Genomic DNA, 17,997 nt, shown 5'->3' with positions numbered 1-17,997 from the left:
ATGACTATCTGGGATAGAAGCAGAGTATTTCTATTTTTTAACAAGCTCCAGAGGTGATTTTGATGTAAGCTTTTCCACAATGTAAGAGTTCACAAATTTATGATTTTTTTTTTACAAAAGTTATAGAGCATCACATTGTTATGCCACATTTAATCAGTTTCATACATTTCCATTTTCCTTTTTTTAAAAAATAGCACGACTTTACACCGTATTAGGCCATTTTTCCCCCAGTCTAGTGTTACTCATTTTTTAACAGCCATGGAATTTCACAAGAGAAGTCTTAATTCCCTAAGGCATCCATTGTAGGTAATTTATTAGTATGATCTAGAATTCTAGAATGTATTGATATTAGTTACATGTCATCCTTGGGAGAACTGAGAAAAATTCAGGCCAATTATTTTCTGCATTCTCTGGTTCACATGAAGAACTCGGATTGAGAAAAACTTCGCCAGAGGGCTAGAGAGACTGGATTTATTTATAGGTGCCTTCAGCACTAAGTTTCTCCAAAGCCCCAAAAGTTAGCTATTGCATTATTTTCTGGTAGTTAAAAAATTTTTTTTTCATGTGCTGCTAATGTCATTGTCCATGTTTCCTAGTGGAAAGCATACTGAGCACATTTCATAGGCATTTATTATAGGAAATTTCAAATATATAAGGGAAAGTAGAAGTGTATAGTGAACCCTCACATGACCATCACCCTACTTCAACAATTTTGGCCAGTCTTATTTGATCTATACCCCTCATTCATTTCTCACCCCCCAGATTGTTTTAAACCAAATCCTAGATATTTATTTTACTTTTATTTTGAAATAATAGGATTTTCTGAGGTTTTAAATAAAACCACCAGTTTTTCATTATCAGTATATGCACCTTCTCAAATTTCAACCGTCTTAAGAAAGCTTTCCTCTGACTGACTCTTCTGCTCTTTGTCCCCTTAAGTCTGCTCTGCACTTCCTATCTCTAGTCTCCCATTTACTTGAATATTCCTTAAATTGTTAACTGTATACACTAATTGTATAAATGTTATTTGTATATAATGTGTATACATCATTATATTATGAATATACTGTATAATTGTGTACCTTACTATACACAACACATTAATATACATTAATGTAGAACATACATTTATACATCGTACATTAATATGTATAAATTTATATACAGTACAGTCTATATAATCTAGTACCATCATCAATACCAAAGACATTTAACAGAAATTTAAAGATAAACATTAATGTTAAAGTCAATATTCAGTTTTCCCACTTGTCCCCCAAATATCCTTTATAGCTGTGCTTTTCTATGCAGGATCCAATCAATCATCATGCCTTGCATTTGGCTGTCATGTCTGTTTAGTCTCCTTTACTCTAGATCAGTACTCTCCCTACCATCTATCTATCATCTATCTCTTCATGATACTGGCATTTTTTTGAGAGTCTAGGCAATGTGTTATATATGTGTTTTTCCTAAGCAATCTTTATAAATACAAATATCACTTAAGGACCTTTAAGATGCGGGTGCACTCCTTAACATAGCATATGATTCCTAAGGATCTAGCCTTACTGCCTCAAGAACTTTGTTTCCCTTCCCTTATCTGCTTCATCCTGGATGCCCTTCCTTCTACCCCTCAGCAATCTGCTAACTTTTCATCCATCAAGGCTTCACTCAAGCTTCCCTCCCCATTGCAGACTGAGGCAGATGCTACCACTTAAATCTGTGCTAATGTGACACTGTCCAAGTGTCCAAAATGCCCCTTTCTCCCCTTAGACTGAGAATCCAGAGACAGAGACACTTCCGGTCCCAGAAGGAGGCACTTAGTAAATAAATCAGTTAAGGGATCCAAATTTTCCTTCCCTAACAGAAATTTGGAATTTTAAAAGTTTTACAAATGGAATAAAAAAATAAAATTCCAGATTTACAGCAGAATATTCAAATGTACAAAGAGAAAATGGGAGGAATGAAAATCCAGATCCCTTACCCTATTTCCAGCTCTACAGTTCTCCCCGCAAACCCTTGTTTTTTGCTGCTTTGGGACTTACTGGTCACTCTTCCTTGACAGATCCCATCACTCATGTGAGTTCTGAGGGTTTCCCAAAAACCCTGTTTCTAGAATCCTAAGCATTTTGGGGTTAATAAAGGCCAAGATTTATATTAGGCTCACCTTTGAAGGACTGTTGCTGAAGTAGTAGAAAATCTTTTCTCGAGGAGAAAGCATTGCTTCATTTTTATGCGGGGATATGTACACAGGATGATTTTGAGACAACTGTATTCGGCGAGGAGAGCCTGTTCTTACAAACGGATAGGGAGAGAGTGGAGGAGCATCCATCTGTTTAACAAAAAAAATTTCTAAGAAAGGTAAACGAAATTTCTAACCAGGTGCTTTTTTTTGAAAATGGTTATTTTTATTGAAAGAGTGAAGAGGTATAATAAATCAGTAGCTTTATGAATGGTAGATAGTGATGTATTAGCGGCAAAAATTTAACCTAAAGAAAACCATACAAATAGCAAACATCTAAGTGCTTTCTTTGTGCCAGTCACTGTTTTAAGCATTTTAAATACATTATGTAATTTAATCCTCACAACAACCCTATAAGCAAGGGACTACTTCTAGTCCCATTTTATATATAAGGAAACAAGATACAGAGGAAGTTAAATAACTTGCAGGGTCACCACAACTGGTAAGTTTTGGATAATTTGAACCTATGCAATCTGTCTCATATTACTATACTTTGTAGGGAATCCAAATATCTTGTTTAATGCTTCACAACAGTAGAAATTCTGTTGGTTAAGCCCATCATTTCTGTTAGAGACTTCCTTAGTCTTACTTAACAAAAAGAATTATTTGTAAAACTAGTTTACACAGAAGCAGCTCAAACATAAGTGATTCCTCATTCCTCACAAGTGAAAAAAGTGTGAAATGATCCTCATCAAACTTACTGCATTTGCCTGTGAGTACTTCATGGCAAATGTTTTAATTTGTTTTATGTAGATGTTGTTGTAGAACTGAATAAGGTCTCCCCTCTCCTCCTCTTCCACATCACTGTTGGCACCTGTGAGACGAGTAGGTGTAGGAGGGGCACTGCTAGGCTGTGGAACTGGCAAGGTGCTGCTTGACCTCATGACAGGACTGGAGTCTCTACTGGCTATAACCGGTGGAACAAAAAGTGTTAAACAGGAAGACTGCTAGTGCAGATTGCTTTTAAAAAGAAAATTCAGTAAGATAAGGGTGAATGGCTACCTGCTCTACTTACTGAACAGCAGCAAGTGGGCACTCTTATTCTTCATACCAAGGAGCAAAGCACAGATAAGATATTAAATACTAACTTCAGGGCTTCCCTGGCGGCGCAGTGGTTAAGAATCCGCCTGCCAAAGCAGGGGACACGGGTTCGAGCCCTGGTCCAGGAAGATCCCACATGCCGCAGAGCAACCAAGCCCGTGCGCCACAAGTACTGAGCCTGCGCTCTAGAGCCTGTGAGCCATAACTACTGAGCCCACACACCACAGCTACTGAAGCCCACGCGCCTAGAGCCCGTGCTCCGCAACAAGAGAAGCCACCGCAATGAGAAGGCCACGCAATGCAACGAAGAGTAGCCCCAGCTTGCCGCAACTAGAGAAAGCCCATGCGCAGCAACAAAGACCCAATGCAGCCAGAAAGAAATTAATTAATAAAAAAAAAAATACTAACTGTACTACCATGCTATTAATGTAGCAAGGGCTTACTGAGTAGTTTTCATTAATTTACACCAAGCTTTCTAGGACCTGAGCCCTGCATTAAGTGGTATAAACCAACAATTAAGGATAGTGTTTCCATAGCATGGTTTCTGTCAACATGCCACATTTTTCTCGAACTCAAGTCAACAAATGCCTGCCTTCTCCATCCTTTGCTAATCCCTCTAGAGAAAAGTGTTATGCACAATGTGCCTCAAAGCCACGGGATAAAGGACAAACAGCTGTGTGACTAAATTTAGAATTTGGTTTATTGTCCAACAAATCTTTTGCCAATAAAATATTTTCATAGTTTCTACAACAGTAATTTGTTAATCCTTAGTCCTAGGCCTAAAAAATAAGAGAAGCTTTTAATTTCATTTTATAAGTTCATAAAGATCCCACTCACTTCTGTCTTTGTTTAGTTCTGTTGGAGAATTCTGATGGCTTCTGCTATCACTGCTGCCAGAATTTCTTCTTTTCCTTTTCCCTCTTATCAGAACACTTCTATACACCTTTAGACAGGTCATGAGAAGGGAACAGAAACGAGTTATTTATTGAAGCCTTCTATTCTGCTATCACTGCTGCCAGAATTTCTTCTTTTCCTTTTCCCTCTTATCAGAACACTTCTATACACCTTTAGACAGGTCATGAGAAGGGAACAGAAACGAGTTATTTATTGAGCACATCCTAGACTATGTGACTTTGACATGTTATTTAACTCTCACAACTCCGTATAGTAGTAGTTTTCCTACTCGGGGGAGGTTAATAAATGCAGCCAAGGTTACATATCTATTAAATAACAGATACAGGATTTACATCAGGGCCTGTCAGGCTTCAACTTCCAAGTACTGCCTACAATACTACAGAGCAGTAATAATATGCAATTGTAAAATCAAGTCATTCTAAGTCAAATATCAATACAAAGATCTCACATACCTACCTACCTCTTGAAACAAATGAATAGCATTAAAAGTAAAATGAGTTTTAAAATTTCACTTAATGCTGTTTTGGTTAAATGTACAGCATTAGGTTTCCTAAACCAGACTGAATTCAAGGTGACATAGAATCCAAACACCTTCCTAATTTACATCTATCTTGTGATTATCTGAATTAAAAAGGAATCAGTTATTTCACATCATTACCTTTTGGTGAAAAGAGAACTTAAACTAGTCAAGATGTGTAGCTGTCTGTTAATCAAGATGCGTTGCTATCTGTCAATAATTAAATAAGATTAAAATAAAGACTTCCCTTAAAGTAGAACCTTAGTTTTTTATCCTGGAGAAAAAACTGTAGTTAACTTTTTTGTATGCCTCAAAGACTTTGATCTTTATTTTCAGCCATGAGAGAATCAACTGTAGTTAACTTTTTTGTATGCCTCAAAGACTTTGATCTTTATTTTCAGCCATGAGAGAAAGTGTAGTAAGTTACCTGGCTCCGGGCCTGCGGCTGAGTCCTATAGCAACGCATAATATTCTGGAAGGACTTGTCTTCTTTTGTGACCTGGCAAAGAATAAGAGTTCTCTGAGAGAGAATTTGACTTCCAGCATAATACTATGAGATGGTCCGTGAACCTGCTCCCCAGTGAAAATTATATTAAAAAACATCATTTAAAGCCTCTGGAAATGGCCTTTTAGGGGCATATAACAAATGAAGAAATATATATTCAAGAAAATCTACTAAAATTCAGTAACAACAGAGGGAATAAATGGTATTTGAGCCAAGACCTAGAATAAAAAATTATAGTAACAAAAAATTCATCAGAGGAATGAAACACTAGATTTGAACTGGCAAAAAACACTTAGCAAACCTGAAGATGGAGTTGTGCAATCCAAAGAACAGAGAAAAGAAAAGAATGAGGAAAAATTAACAGAGCTTCAGAGAAATGTGGCACACCAAGAGAGTGTGGGAGTACCAGGAGGAGGGGAGGGAGAGGAGCTGAAAGAAATGTTCAAAGAAATAAAGGCTGAAACATTCCCAAATTTATTTTAAAAACAATCTATATATCCACGAATTTTAACAAATTCCAAGTAGGACAAATGCAAAGAGCTCCATACCAAGACATAGAGTAAAAAAGCTGAATGCCGAAGAAAGGGAGAATATCTTGAAAGCATCAAGAGAAAAGCAACTTTTTGCTTACTAGGAAACTCCGATAAAGTAACAGAAAACTTCTCATTAGAAATCATGGAGGCTATGAGACGATGGACAAAGTAAAAACTAAGGATCCAGTATCCAACAAGGTTATCTTTCATAAATGAAAGTGAAATAAATACAATCTCACATAAATATAAAGAAAGAAAATATGCTGCTAGCAGAACCATCTTACATGAAAATACTAAGGAAAGTTCTTCATAATAAAAGTGACCCCAGGACTTCCCTGGTGGCACACTGGTTAAGAATCCACCTGCCAATGCAGGGGACACGCGTTCAAGCCCTGGTCCGGGAAGATTCCACATGCCGCGGGGCAACTAAACCCGTGCACCACAACTACTGAGCTCACGCGCCTAGAGCCTGTGCTCCACAACAAGAGACGCCACCGCAATGAGAAGCCCGTGCACTGCAATGAAGAGCAGCCCCCACTTGCCGCAACTAGAGAAAGCCTGTGCGCAGCAACAAAGACCCAACACAGCCAAATAAATAGATTAAATAAAAAAAAAAAAAAAAAGTTAAGTGACCCCACACAAATTCAAATACAAGTGAAAAAACAGCAATGGTAAAGATTGTTATGTAACTGGAAAGGCAGTATAAAATGCATATTTCTTCTCTTAACTGATTTTTTAAAAATTGTATAAAACAGCATACATACATGAAGAAACGTGATATATATATTTGCCAAAAACAGCACAAAGGAGGAGATTAGGAGGAAAGCTATTCTAGGCTAAGGAAATGACTCCAGATGACAACTCAAATCCCCGGGAACCAACAGAGAGAAATAAGGTAAATAAGTAAATAGTGAATAAGGTTAACATGATAAAAGCTATAAATAAATACTTGCACTCCTTTCTTGTCTCAGCTCCTTTAAAAGTCATAAAAATATTAAATAATAACAATGTTTTTGAATTTATAACATTCATGGATATAATATGTATAACAATACTACCACTGTATAACAAAAATGAAACAGTTACATAGAAGTAACACTTCTATATCTCGCTGGCATTCAGTTACTCTAAATTTGAAGCTGGTTTTCGTAAGTAAAGATGTATATGTGGGGGTTGGAGGAAGTGGGGAGATGCTGATCGAAGGGTACAGATTTCCAGTTATAAGATGAATAAATTTTGGGGAACTAATTTGCAGCATGATGACTATAGTTAACAAACTGAATTGTATACTTGAGAGTTGCTAAGAGAGTTGATCTTAAATATTCTTACTACCAAGAAAAAGTAGCTGGGTGGTAATCATAATACAATATATACATGTATCAAATTATCACACTGTACATTCTATACTTATACAATGTGATATGTCAATTATATATCAATAAAGATGGGGCAAAAAAATGGGGGGGGGGAATAGAGCAAAAAGAAAAAGAAAAGTACATGGTAAGCCTCAAAGAAACCACTAAGAAAAATAAAGTTTAAAAGTCATCACTGAGGGCTTCCCTGGTGGCACAGTGGTTGGAAGTCCACTTGCCAATGTGGGGGATGTGGATTCGTGCCCCGGTCCGGGAGGATCCCATGTGCTGCAGAGCGGCTGGGCCCGTGAGCCATGGCTGCTGGGCCTGCACGTCCGGAGCCTGTGGTCCGTGGCAGGAGAGGCCACGGCAGTGAGAGGCCCGCATACCGCAAAAAAAAAAAAAAAGTCATCACTGAAATTAAAATGCCATGAATGCACATGAAAATGAAAGCAGTAAAGGAGGAAGAGAGTATCTGAAAGACATGAGACATACATAAAAAACAAAAAGTAAAGTGATAGATGTAAATCTAGTTACAACAATTATGTTAAAATATGAATGGATTAAACAACAAAATCAAAGGCAGAAATTGTCTGACTAGATTAAAAAAGAGATCCAACTATACTCCCTATAAGAGACACACTTTACATTAAAACAAACAAACAGATATGAAAGAAAATGATGGAAAGAAGGTATATCGTGCAAACAGCAACCCTAAGAAAGCTGGGTGGCTATACAAATATCACACTATAAAACTGACTTTAAAACAAAAAATAAAAGTTACTAGAGATAAAAAGGGACATTTCATAATGATGAAGGGTCAATCCATCAGAAAGGTACAACAATTAAAAACACACATGCAAAAAAAACAAACAAAAAACACATGCACCTAATAACAGAGTACCAAAATATATGAAGTAAAAACTGACAGAAATGAAGGGAGAAATAGGCAATTCAATAATATTTAGAGAGCTCAGTACCCCACTTTCAATAATGCATGGGTACTAGATAGAAGATCAACAAAGAAACAGAAGACTTTAACACTATAAAAAACACTAAAAAACCTTACAGACATCTATAGAACACTCCACCCAACAATAAAATACACATTCTTCTCAAGTGCATACTGAACATTCTCCAGGACAGACCATATGCTAGGCTACAAAGCTTCAATAAATTTAAAAGGATTGAAGTAATTAATACAAAGTATGTTTTTTGACCACAATGGATTGAAACTAGAAATCATTAACAGAAATTTGGGAAACTCACAAATATGTTGAAATTAACACACCTAGATAACCAGTAAGTCAAATCAAAAGAGAAATCAGAAAACACTTTGAGATGAATGAAAATGAAGACACAACATACCATAACTTATGAGATGCAGCTAAAGCAGTGCTTAGAGGGAAATTTATAGCTCTTAATGCCTATAGTAAAAAAGAAGAAAGATTAATTACCTAACCATTCATCTTAAGACACTGAAAAAAGAAGAGCAAAAACTAAGCCTAGGGAATTCCCTGACGGTCCAGGGGATAGGACTTCGCGCTTTCACTGCTGACAGCCTGGGTTTGATCCCTGATCAGGGAACTAAGATCCCAGCAGCCGTGCAGCACAGCCATGAAAAAAAAAAAAAAACTAAGCCTAAAGCAAGCAAAAAGAAGGGAATAATAAAGATTAGAGCATATAATAATAAATGAAACCAAAATCTCATTCTTTGACAAAATCAACAAAATTGATAAACCTTCAGCTACACTAAGATAAAAAGAGAGATTGTTAAATTACTACTGACAAAGAATAAAAAGGACTAAAAGGAATATTATGAACTGTGTGCCAACAAATTAGAAAGCCCAGAGGAAACAGACAAATTCCTAGGACATACACTACCAAAATTGATTCTAGAAGAAACAGACAATCTGAATAGACTCATAACAAGAAAAATAATCATCCATCAATAAACTACCCATAAAGAAAAGCATAGGTCCCAAACGTTCATTGATCAGAAAGTGAAATATGGTTAAGATAGCAATATTCCCCAAATTGATCTACTCAACATAATCTCTATCTGAACCCCACCTGACTTCTTTGTGACAAGAAGTCAGAACTGACAAATTCATAAAGAATTTCAAGGGATTTAGACTAGCCAAACAAACCTTGAAAAAGAAGAAAAAAGTTACCAATGTTAAAACTTGAAACGTTTGTTTTAAAATGGGTAATGTTATGTGAGTTTCGCCTCAATAAATTATTTTAAAAAACAAAGTCAGATAATAAAAAGTGTTGATGAGAATGTGGAGAAATAAGGACCTTCATATACTATCAGTGGAAATGTAAAATGGTGCAATGACTTTGGAAGACAGTCTGGCAGTTCCTCAAATAAACATAGAGTTTACCCTATGACCCAGCAATCCACCCTAAGGTATATACAGAAGCGAAATGAAAAGATGTCCACGCAGAAACTTGTATACAAATGTTCATAGCAGCGTTATTTATAATAGCCCCAAAGTAGAAACAATCTAAATGTCCATTACTGATGAATGGTAAACAAAATATTATATATGCATACAATAGAATACCATATTCCAAAATTGACTGTGGTGATTGTCACACATACCTATGAATGTAGTAAAATCCACTGAGCTGTGTGTTTTAAATGAGTGAATTATACGGTATGTGAATTTTATCTCAATAAAGCTGTTAAAAGTGTTCTGAGAGTAAGGAAGTAGCATCTTTACTTTTTCCTTTAAATTCCTAATGGTACTCACCTTTGCCATCACATAAATGGCACACATTAACAACTGGTCCAGATGTCTGTCCATCATAAGTTCAGGACACTGAATTATGGAGAATTCAAAGCAGGTCCAGATTTTTTTCCTCAGTTCATCTGAAATATCCAATTTAGCACAAAGGTCCCGAAGACGGACACCTGCTAAGTGATAAACCTAGTAGATAAACAAAAATATCTCAAACTTTGTTTATCTAACCCTTGTATTTCCCAAGCTCTAGAACTGGTAAGGGTACATTTTTCTTTAGAAAAATTACCTTTCTAAAGAAAAGCGATAAAGAGCTGGTCTTCCTGGGTCTAATATTGCTGCTGGTTAAAGGTAGGCCTTGTTTCTGCTGTTGTCCACCTGGGGAAATGTGTTGAATGGCCACCTGACCAGGGACTTGCAAGGTCGTTCCTGTCACCTGTTGAGAGCTTAAACTTCCAGCCAGGGCCTGAGCACTGAGGGGCTGGATGGAGCCAGTCACAGCTTGTGCCTGCCCCCCAACATTGACTTGGACTGGGAAGAATGTTATTCCTCCATTTTCATTGGCAATGCCTAAAATTTGTTTCAGAGAAAAAAAGCATGAAGAAAATGTTGATACTATAAGATTCTCCAGGCAGAGGTTTTCAATTATTTCCCCTCCCAACCCCTTTCCCCCACTCTTCTCTCATATCATCATTCCAGCCAAATTTCGAGTAACTTTCTAATAAGTGCCACAGAGAAGGAACGCAATATTCAACTCTGCCTTCCTTACCTTGTACAGGAATAGTCACTGTTTGTCCATTGTTGGCTGTGACAGTGGCTGTTGCCATGGTGACCAAAGTCTGTCCAGGAACTGGTGTGACAGAAACAGCTTCCCCAGATACATTCTGCACAGGGACAGCATTGACTAGAGGCTGTGGGGGGATGCGGCCAGGTGTCCCTCCATCAGTGGGGCTATCATTCTCAACAAATAGCCGCCTTCTGGTAGAGCTGGCTGTTGGGGAGCTGTACCTATCGTATAATGTGGTTGGAGACGTTATGCCTAGGGTTAAAAAAAGAAAAAATCATTTAACTCAAGGAGACAGATTTGACTTCCATCCTAGAAGTGATGTTCACAACTAATTAGTGCTTGAAATACTATATAATCAAAAAACAAAAATTACAGGAGTCACATCATAGCTACATTCAATGAATGAAAGTTCAACTGAATACTATTAAGAGCAAAACTTAAAGGAAGGATTTTTCTCTATGTGTCTCACAGTGTTCCCTTCTTCACTCCACCTTTTGCTAAATCAAACTAGACTTTGCCCTCCACTACCACAGGGTCCTGAGGACTGAGGGGCAATTTAAATAATTTTCTATTTTTCTACCATATCCAATTTCTACAGAACACTCATGTAAGATGTGATTTCACTGTAAAGATACTACTTGATAAGACTTGATGGATTTGATATTACTATGTATCATCTGGGAGCATTTACCCCCTGTTTTATGCATTTTTATCTTTGTCATTTTTTACATGTAGAAAGTTACTAAAATTCAATTCGGTTCTTTAGCAAGAATGGACATACATGTTTTGGATTCAATTAAGCTTAGTTTATTTTTTTTTAAACAACTTTACTGAGATATGATTCACACATATTTCACCCACTTAAATTGTACAATCCAGTGGTTCTCGGTATATTACTAGCTTTCTAAAATTGTGGTAAAATACGTATAGCATAGGACTTGGCATTTCACCTGCTGTTAAGTGTACAGCTCAGCAGCACTGCATTCACAGTGCTGTGCAAACACCAATAACATCTTTTCCAAAGCTTTTTCAACATCCCACACAGAAACTCTGTTAACCATTATAGTTAAGTATTCACACCACTGTCTGAATTTTTGAGAGGCATCCCTTTCCCTCTTCCATGTCCAGCTGTAAAAACTGCACATCACTGGGTTTTAAATATTAAAATCTATGTAGGGAGTTCATAAGAGGACTGACAGGAGCAGTTCTGACAGACTGTGGCTTAACATTATAATTTCCTGGTGATACAAAGGCAAATAAACGTACTAGATTTATATTTGGAACAAAGCTGCAGAGTTAGGAAGAATACATTAATTATGATCATTATCTCTGGATAAACAACAAGGTCCTATTGTATAGCACAGGGAACTATATTCAATATCCTTTGATAATCCATTATGAAAAAGAATATGTATAACTGAGTCACTTTGCTATACAGCAGAAATTAACACAACATTGTAAATCAACTATACTTCAATAAAATTTTTTTAAAAGTGTTTCAAGGACTTCCCTAGCGGTCCAGTGGTTAAGACTCCATGCTTCCAATGCAGGAGACACAGGTTTGATCCCTGGGTGGGGAACTAGGATCCCACATACCGCGGGGCATGGCCAAAAAAAAAAAGTGTTTCAAATTATGATCGTTATCTCGTAAAATATTAAAAGCCCTCATGAAAATGGAGAAGTGATAAGTACAAAAATATGAAGTTTAAAGTCAAGTCCTAATCCATTGATTAGGGAAGGAAAAACTCTACAGAAATAGGACTGAGGAAGACCAGCTATCAGATCTATGGGTCTGAGTGGATAATAAGCAGAAAAATAAACCATTAAGCCTTTATGCCTCCTCTTTCAAAAATGAGTAAGTTTTCATATAGATCATCCATATTCATTGAGTATGCACTGACACAGAGTGATTCCTCATTTTAAAACTGATCTTTCTTCTATAGCCAGTGCTTATCAATTACATTAAAAAGTTGATCTAGAAACAAGAATGTCCTTCTAATGCAATCCAAGGATTTAGAACTCTTTGGATTTACAGAATTGCTTTTTTTAAAAAGTAGTTTTATCTGATGTAAACTTAAACGTTGCACCTGGCAGATGTTATAAAGAACTGCCTAAAATGTAACCAGATGAAAAGCAAAATTTCTCTTTTCTGTACCTCAGGGCCAGCAATACTGTTGTATTAACCAGGGTAGCACTGCTCAACTGACAAGAGTCAAAGCTGAACATGCTTGGGAATTCCCTGGCAGTCCAGTGGTTAGGACTTGCTTTCACTTCCACGGCCCGGGTTCAATCTCTGGTCAGGGAACTATGATCCCATAAGCTGCAAGGCACAGCCAAAAAAAAAAAAAAAAAAAATGCTGAACATGCTCAGGCCATTCAGTCCTCTTAACTCAATGGCTCATCTGTACCTAATTAGATCATACACTCTACCTTTAAGAAGATTTTTCTGTTTCTTCTGATTTTAAAAGTAATACATATTCATCTTTAAAAATTTACAGAAATCACCTAGAATTCTATTACCCAACAATAATCATTAATAGTTTGGTTTTTCCATTTCAGCCCTTTTGCATGCTTATAGAAAAAAGATACACTTAATAAATAGGAATCACATTACTATACAGCATTCTATCTATTTTAAAAGACACTTGACTTTTCACGCATTTTCCTGTGTTCTTTAATATTTTTCAAAAGCGTTAAAGTGATCCATGTGGTACTATAATGTACAGAATATTTTCTTCTATATACACCCTACTAACTTCACTTGTCGTTTTAGATGGAATTTAAATCTCCAGATGCTAGGCCCCAAAATACTTCCCTTAATATTTTAAACTTACTTCTTCCAAGTCCTCCAGCATCAGCACGAACTTCACTCACCCTTCTAGGAGTCAAAGGGGAGCCAGCAATACAAATTTCATCCGCTCTTTCCAGGTTCTGAGGTGGCATGACCTATTAGGGAATGTTTACACAGAATGCCATTATTCAAAAGAGTATTTTAATTAGAAATATAATAATAATCTAAGGCAAAAGAAAACTATCTTGGCTCATCAGTTATTCTACCTAAATAAAATCCCCTGTATTTTCCACTTTCATACTGAAGTTAAAAATAATTCTGGCAGGCTTAAAAAATTCAAATCTAATAATTGGACACTAAATATAAATTAACCTTCATTACTGATTTAGAGAATTAGACAACCATTTTAAGGTATTGAAACTTGATTAGAAAATCAAGAAAGAACTCTGAACTCTTACTCTGTCACTGAAACCTTGGGGCAGTCACAAATTATTTCTGACTCTTGGTTCCTCTTAGATATAGGGGTGATTGTACCAAATTAAACCCAGCTATTACCCTCCCATACTTATGAGGAAGATGCTAAGTTTAACTGTGGTCGGTGAAAGAGAATTATGAATAGACTATATATTGATATACTTTTATCATAGAAAGATGTTAACATCTTTTCACAAACCTCTTCACATGTAGGAACTCTGTTTTCATTGTCTCTAATTCTGTCCCAGAGTGGAGACTCTGGTTTCCATGCCAAATGATCCAAGATCTGTTCTTCAATCTGATTAAGGTGTTTTACCACCTCTCTACAAAGGCCATCTTCTGCTCTAATGAATACTTCTATCACCTGAAATTTTTAAAAATGTCTTGGTTTGTTTAGTAACAATAATTTTTTAACAAAAAAAATTGTTCAAGTGCAAAAGCAAAATTGGTAAACTTATTTAAGTTTTTTTACATATTTATAGAAACAAAAAAATCAATTTATCAAAAATTACAAGTTTAAAGACTAGTACTATTTTGAAACAGGTGCTCTTCCTTTCACTATCTTTATAAATAATTATTTAAACTGCATGTATGAATTATATAAAATCTTTTGTATAGTGATACATTTCAAAGATCTTTAAATTAAAAATTTCAAAAATCTTTAAAAAACATGCCTTGTCTATTGAGATTAAAAAACATTACTCAAAATTTCATATTTATTTATTTATATATTTATTTATTATTTTATTTTTGGCTGCATTGGGTCTTTGTTGCTGCTCATGGGCTTTCTCTAATTGCGGTGAGGAGGGGTTACTCTTCACTGTGGCGCACGGGCTTCTCATCGTGGTGGCGTCTCTTGTTGCGGAGCACGGGCTTTAGGCGCACGGGCTTCAGTAGTTGTGGCACGCGGGCTCAGTAGTTGTGGCTTGCCGGCTTAGCTGCTCTGCGGCAGGTGGGATCTTCCCGGACCAGGGCTCGAACCCGTGTCCCCTGCATTCACAGGCAGATTCTTAACCACTGCACCACCAGGGAAGTCCCAAAATTTCACATTTAAAAACTCTGAACATTCAGTTTATGCCACTATAAAAATTAGTTTTGACTACTGTAGGAGAATTAAATCCATACATTAATCAATATTAAGAGGGAAACCAAATCAATGCTATAATTCTGTGCCTCTATATAGTATGTGAAAAGGAGTTTTTTTTTTTTTTGAAAGACACTTTCACTTAATTTTCATAAAATAAAAAAGAAGGTTGTGGGGATTTCCCTGGTGGTCCAGTGGTTAAGAATCTGCCTTCCAATGCAGGGGACGCAGGCTCGATCCCTGGTCGGGGAACTAAGATCCCACGTGCCGCAGGGCAACTAAGCCTGTGCACCACAACTACTGAGCCTGCGCGCCTCAATGAAAGCTCTCGCATGCCGCAACGAAGATCCCGTGTTGTCGCAACTAAGCCCTGACGCAGCCAAATAAATAAGTCAAAATTTTTTTTAAAAAAAGAAGGTTGCTATCACGATTAGCTAGTGATATGTTTGCTACTTTTCTAAAACCTTCTTAGCGCATAAAATGAAAGTATCCTAAAAGACTTTATCAGACAAAAGGAGGAATTATATGAAACTTTTACACAAAATAGGTCTATACAATACATTGAAAGTATATAGTTCTTAAGACTCCTATTTCTTCTCTGCTCCCCATTTAGAGTGGAAATTATTAAATATGTAATTAAAAATAGAAGAAATGTACTCATATATTAAAATGAATTAGATGGCTAACCACAGGAAGTGGATCTCATCCACAATTTCCTCATCAGTTTCAGATTTTTAAAAATACCTTGTAAAAATGATAAAGTGGTACATCAAATATTTCAGTAATACATGGAAAATTCCCAGGAGGCTTATAAGAAAAAGTGACGACCTCAAGGCAGCAGGCCAAGAGCGATCTGTGGAATGCATCTTGTTCCAGAATGCCCTATTAAAAAAAACAAAGCTTTAACATTTAGAAACCTTTATATACCCTTCTGTATGTTTTCAAAATAAAAAAAACTGTCCTAAAACAGCCTTTTAAATTCCTACAACCGTATACAGCCATATAATATTTTTATTGAAGTACAGTTGATTTACAATATTATATTAGTTTCAGGTATACAGCCTAGTGATTCAGTATTTCTGCAGATTATACTCTAAATAAAGTTATTACAAGATAATGGCTATAATTGACTGTGTTATACAATATATCCTTGTTGCTTACCTATTTTTATACATAGTAGTTAGTATCTGTTAATCCCATATGCCTAATTTGCCCCTTCCCCCTTCCCTCTCCCCTTTGATAACCCAAGTTTGTTTTCTATATATGTGAGTCTGTTTCTGTTTTGCATAGTTTTTAGATTCCATATGTAAGTGATATAATACTGTATTTTTCTTTCTGTCTGATTTATTTCACTAAGCATAATAATCTCTAGGTCCATCCATGTTGCTGCAAATGGCAGAATTTCACTCTATTTTATGGCTCAGTAACATTCCATTGTATACACAGCCATGTTTTTATATAGAATAAGAGAAGTGTGAATAGTTACAAGGAGTTAGAACAATTATTTGTCAATTTTACAATTTTCTCTAAAATGTTATTTAAAAATTAATTTTTAAAAAATTATTTTTATTGATGTCATTAAAAGTAATATCACTTGTACAATCTAGAAAAATTATCTTAGCCAAAGATCAATGGTTGAATGTTTATGTTAAATTCCTATATAGTCAATACTCAATTTATTCTATACATGGCTTGAATTAAAATTCTGTTATTTAAAAACCTCAATTAAGGTTAAGTCTGAACGTTTTAATCCTTGACTACAGAGTCTTACTACCCACAGAAACTGCTGCAATGAGAAACACTAAGTGGGGGACTGGAGGTAAGAGGACTCAGAACACAAGTTTTCTTAGATGCCAATCTTATTCCCTCAAAGCCATGTATTATTTTTTCAATAATGGCTTTTTTTTTGATGGGTGGGGCTGAAAGGAAACTACATTTTATTGTGGTGCTCAGTACATTAGCTATTTACTCACAGATAAATCCATGTCTCCCAGTCTTTTTTGTTCCTGCTCAATAACAGATTCTAACACTTTATAGTAAAGCATCTCTGCAAAACGAAAATGTTTGCTGGCAATTTCTGCATAAATAATAAAAAACACAAAAATCACATGCAAAGAACACAAATACTGGGGAAAATGAGGATCCATCCCATTCCCTACAGCAGAATAAAATTTAAAAACCAACCCAACACTTCATATACATGCACTTCCTACAGTTGCTATTTCAATCATCCCTAAGATTCCTTAATTTCATCTTCATGGTAACACTGAAATTTTTCTAAAATTGTGAAATGAAGTTTGCACATAAAAACTGCAATAGCATTCCATCAAGATTCACACTTTTTTTTTTTTTGTATTTTGAATAGAGCAGCTCTATGCTAAGACATATGTAATTGGTTTATTATTCCACTCCTACTTGGTATTCATACTTCATGACATCAAACAACTCCAATGGGTCTGGGCATGTAACAACTATTATATTCTGTCCTTGTTCTTATCATTTTGAAGAATCACTATAGTTCTATACTGAAAATCCAGTCTACAAATGAAAACCAAAGATTTTTTTAAAGTGCCAGAAGTCCAACATAATAAAGGTTATCAGTCTAAAATTTCTCTCTTATTGAGAATGGCCCAGAAATCAGTTGGTTGACAGAGAAATTGGACATCCATATTCTGGCCCTCAGTCTAAAGTCAAATTTTTTCTTCATATTTCTGACTCGGTTTCCAAGAAAGGAATGCATGTAGTTAAAGTTCAAAGATGAGAATATAGATAATATTAAGCCTTACCTTTAGCACAATTACTGATATCCTCATCTGGCTGGGAATGCTGAGAATATATTTCATACATTTCTTTCAATCTGTTGGCTATAGCCTGGGTTGGATCTCTGGAACATGTCCTAAAAAAATAAGAAGAAATTATCTGATTTAAAGGTTTTGTCAAGTCACAAAGTGATAAACTATTTACAACTCTGTAATTTCAGAGTAATTTTAACCTGTAAATATAAAATACTTCAAA

The 17,997-nt window shown here is 35.9% G+C and overlaps 1 protein-coding gene across 3 annotated transcripts in view; it reads right to left on the bottom strand.

The window, feature by feature from the left end:
* The window catches only part of RBL2 (RB transcriptional corepressor like 2), a 45,905-nt gene that overhangs the window by 1,646 nt on the left and 26,262 nt on the right, over window positions 1–17,997 (bottom strand). For 2 of the 3 annotated variants that reach the window (XM_032612605.1, XM_032612606.1), the window contains exons 10-21: window positions 17,769–17,878; window positions 16,956–17,059; window positions 15,727–15,864; window positions 14,098–14,262; window positions 13,468–13,579; window positions 10,616–10,885; window positions 10,136–10,416; window positions 9,859–10,035; window positions 5,137–5,208; window positions 4,115–4,220; window positions 2,938–3,143; window positions 2,162–2,326 (exon numbers count right to left, since the gene is read on the bottom strand). In XM_032612605.1, the coding sequence (XP_032468496.1) occupies window positions 2,162–2,326; window positions 2,938–3,143; window positions 4,115–4,220; window positions 5,137–5,208; window positions 9,859–10,035; window positions 10,136–10,416; window positions 10,616–10,885; window positions 13,468–13,579; window positions 14,098–14,262; window positions 15,727–15,864; window positions 16,956–17,059; window positions 17,769–17,878 (1,906 nt within the window). The remainder of the gene's footprint in view (window positions 1–2,161; window positions 2,327–2,937; window positions 3,144–4,114; window positions 4,221–5,136; window positions 5,209–9,858; window positions 10,036–10,135; window positions 10,417–10,615; window positions 10,886–13,467; window positions 13,580–14,097; window positions 14,263–15,726; window positions 15,865–16,955; window positions 17,060–17,768; window positions 17,879–17,997) is intronic. The other variant, XR_004346867.1, reaches the window with a different exon arrangement.

The sequence above is a fragment of the Phocoena sinus genome, chromosome 19, assembly GCF_008692025.1.
Source record: "Phocoena sinus isolate mPhoSin1 chromosome 19, mPhoSin1.pri, whole genome shotgun sequence".
Lineage (NCBI taxonomy): Eukaryota > Metazoa > Chordata > Mammalia > Artiodactyla > Phocoenidae > Phocoena > Phocoena sinus.
The sequence above is the reverse complement of the archived record's forward strand: the minus strand, read 5'-3'. Positions and strand labels throughout refer to the sequence as shown.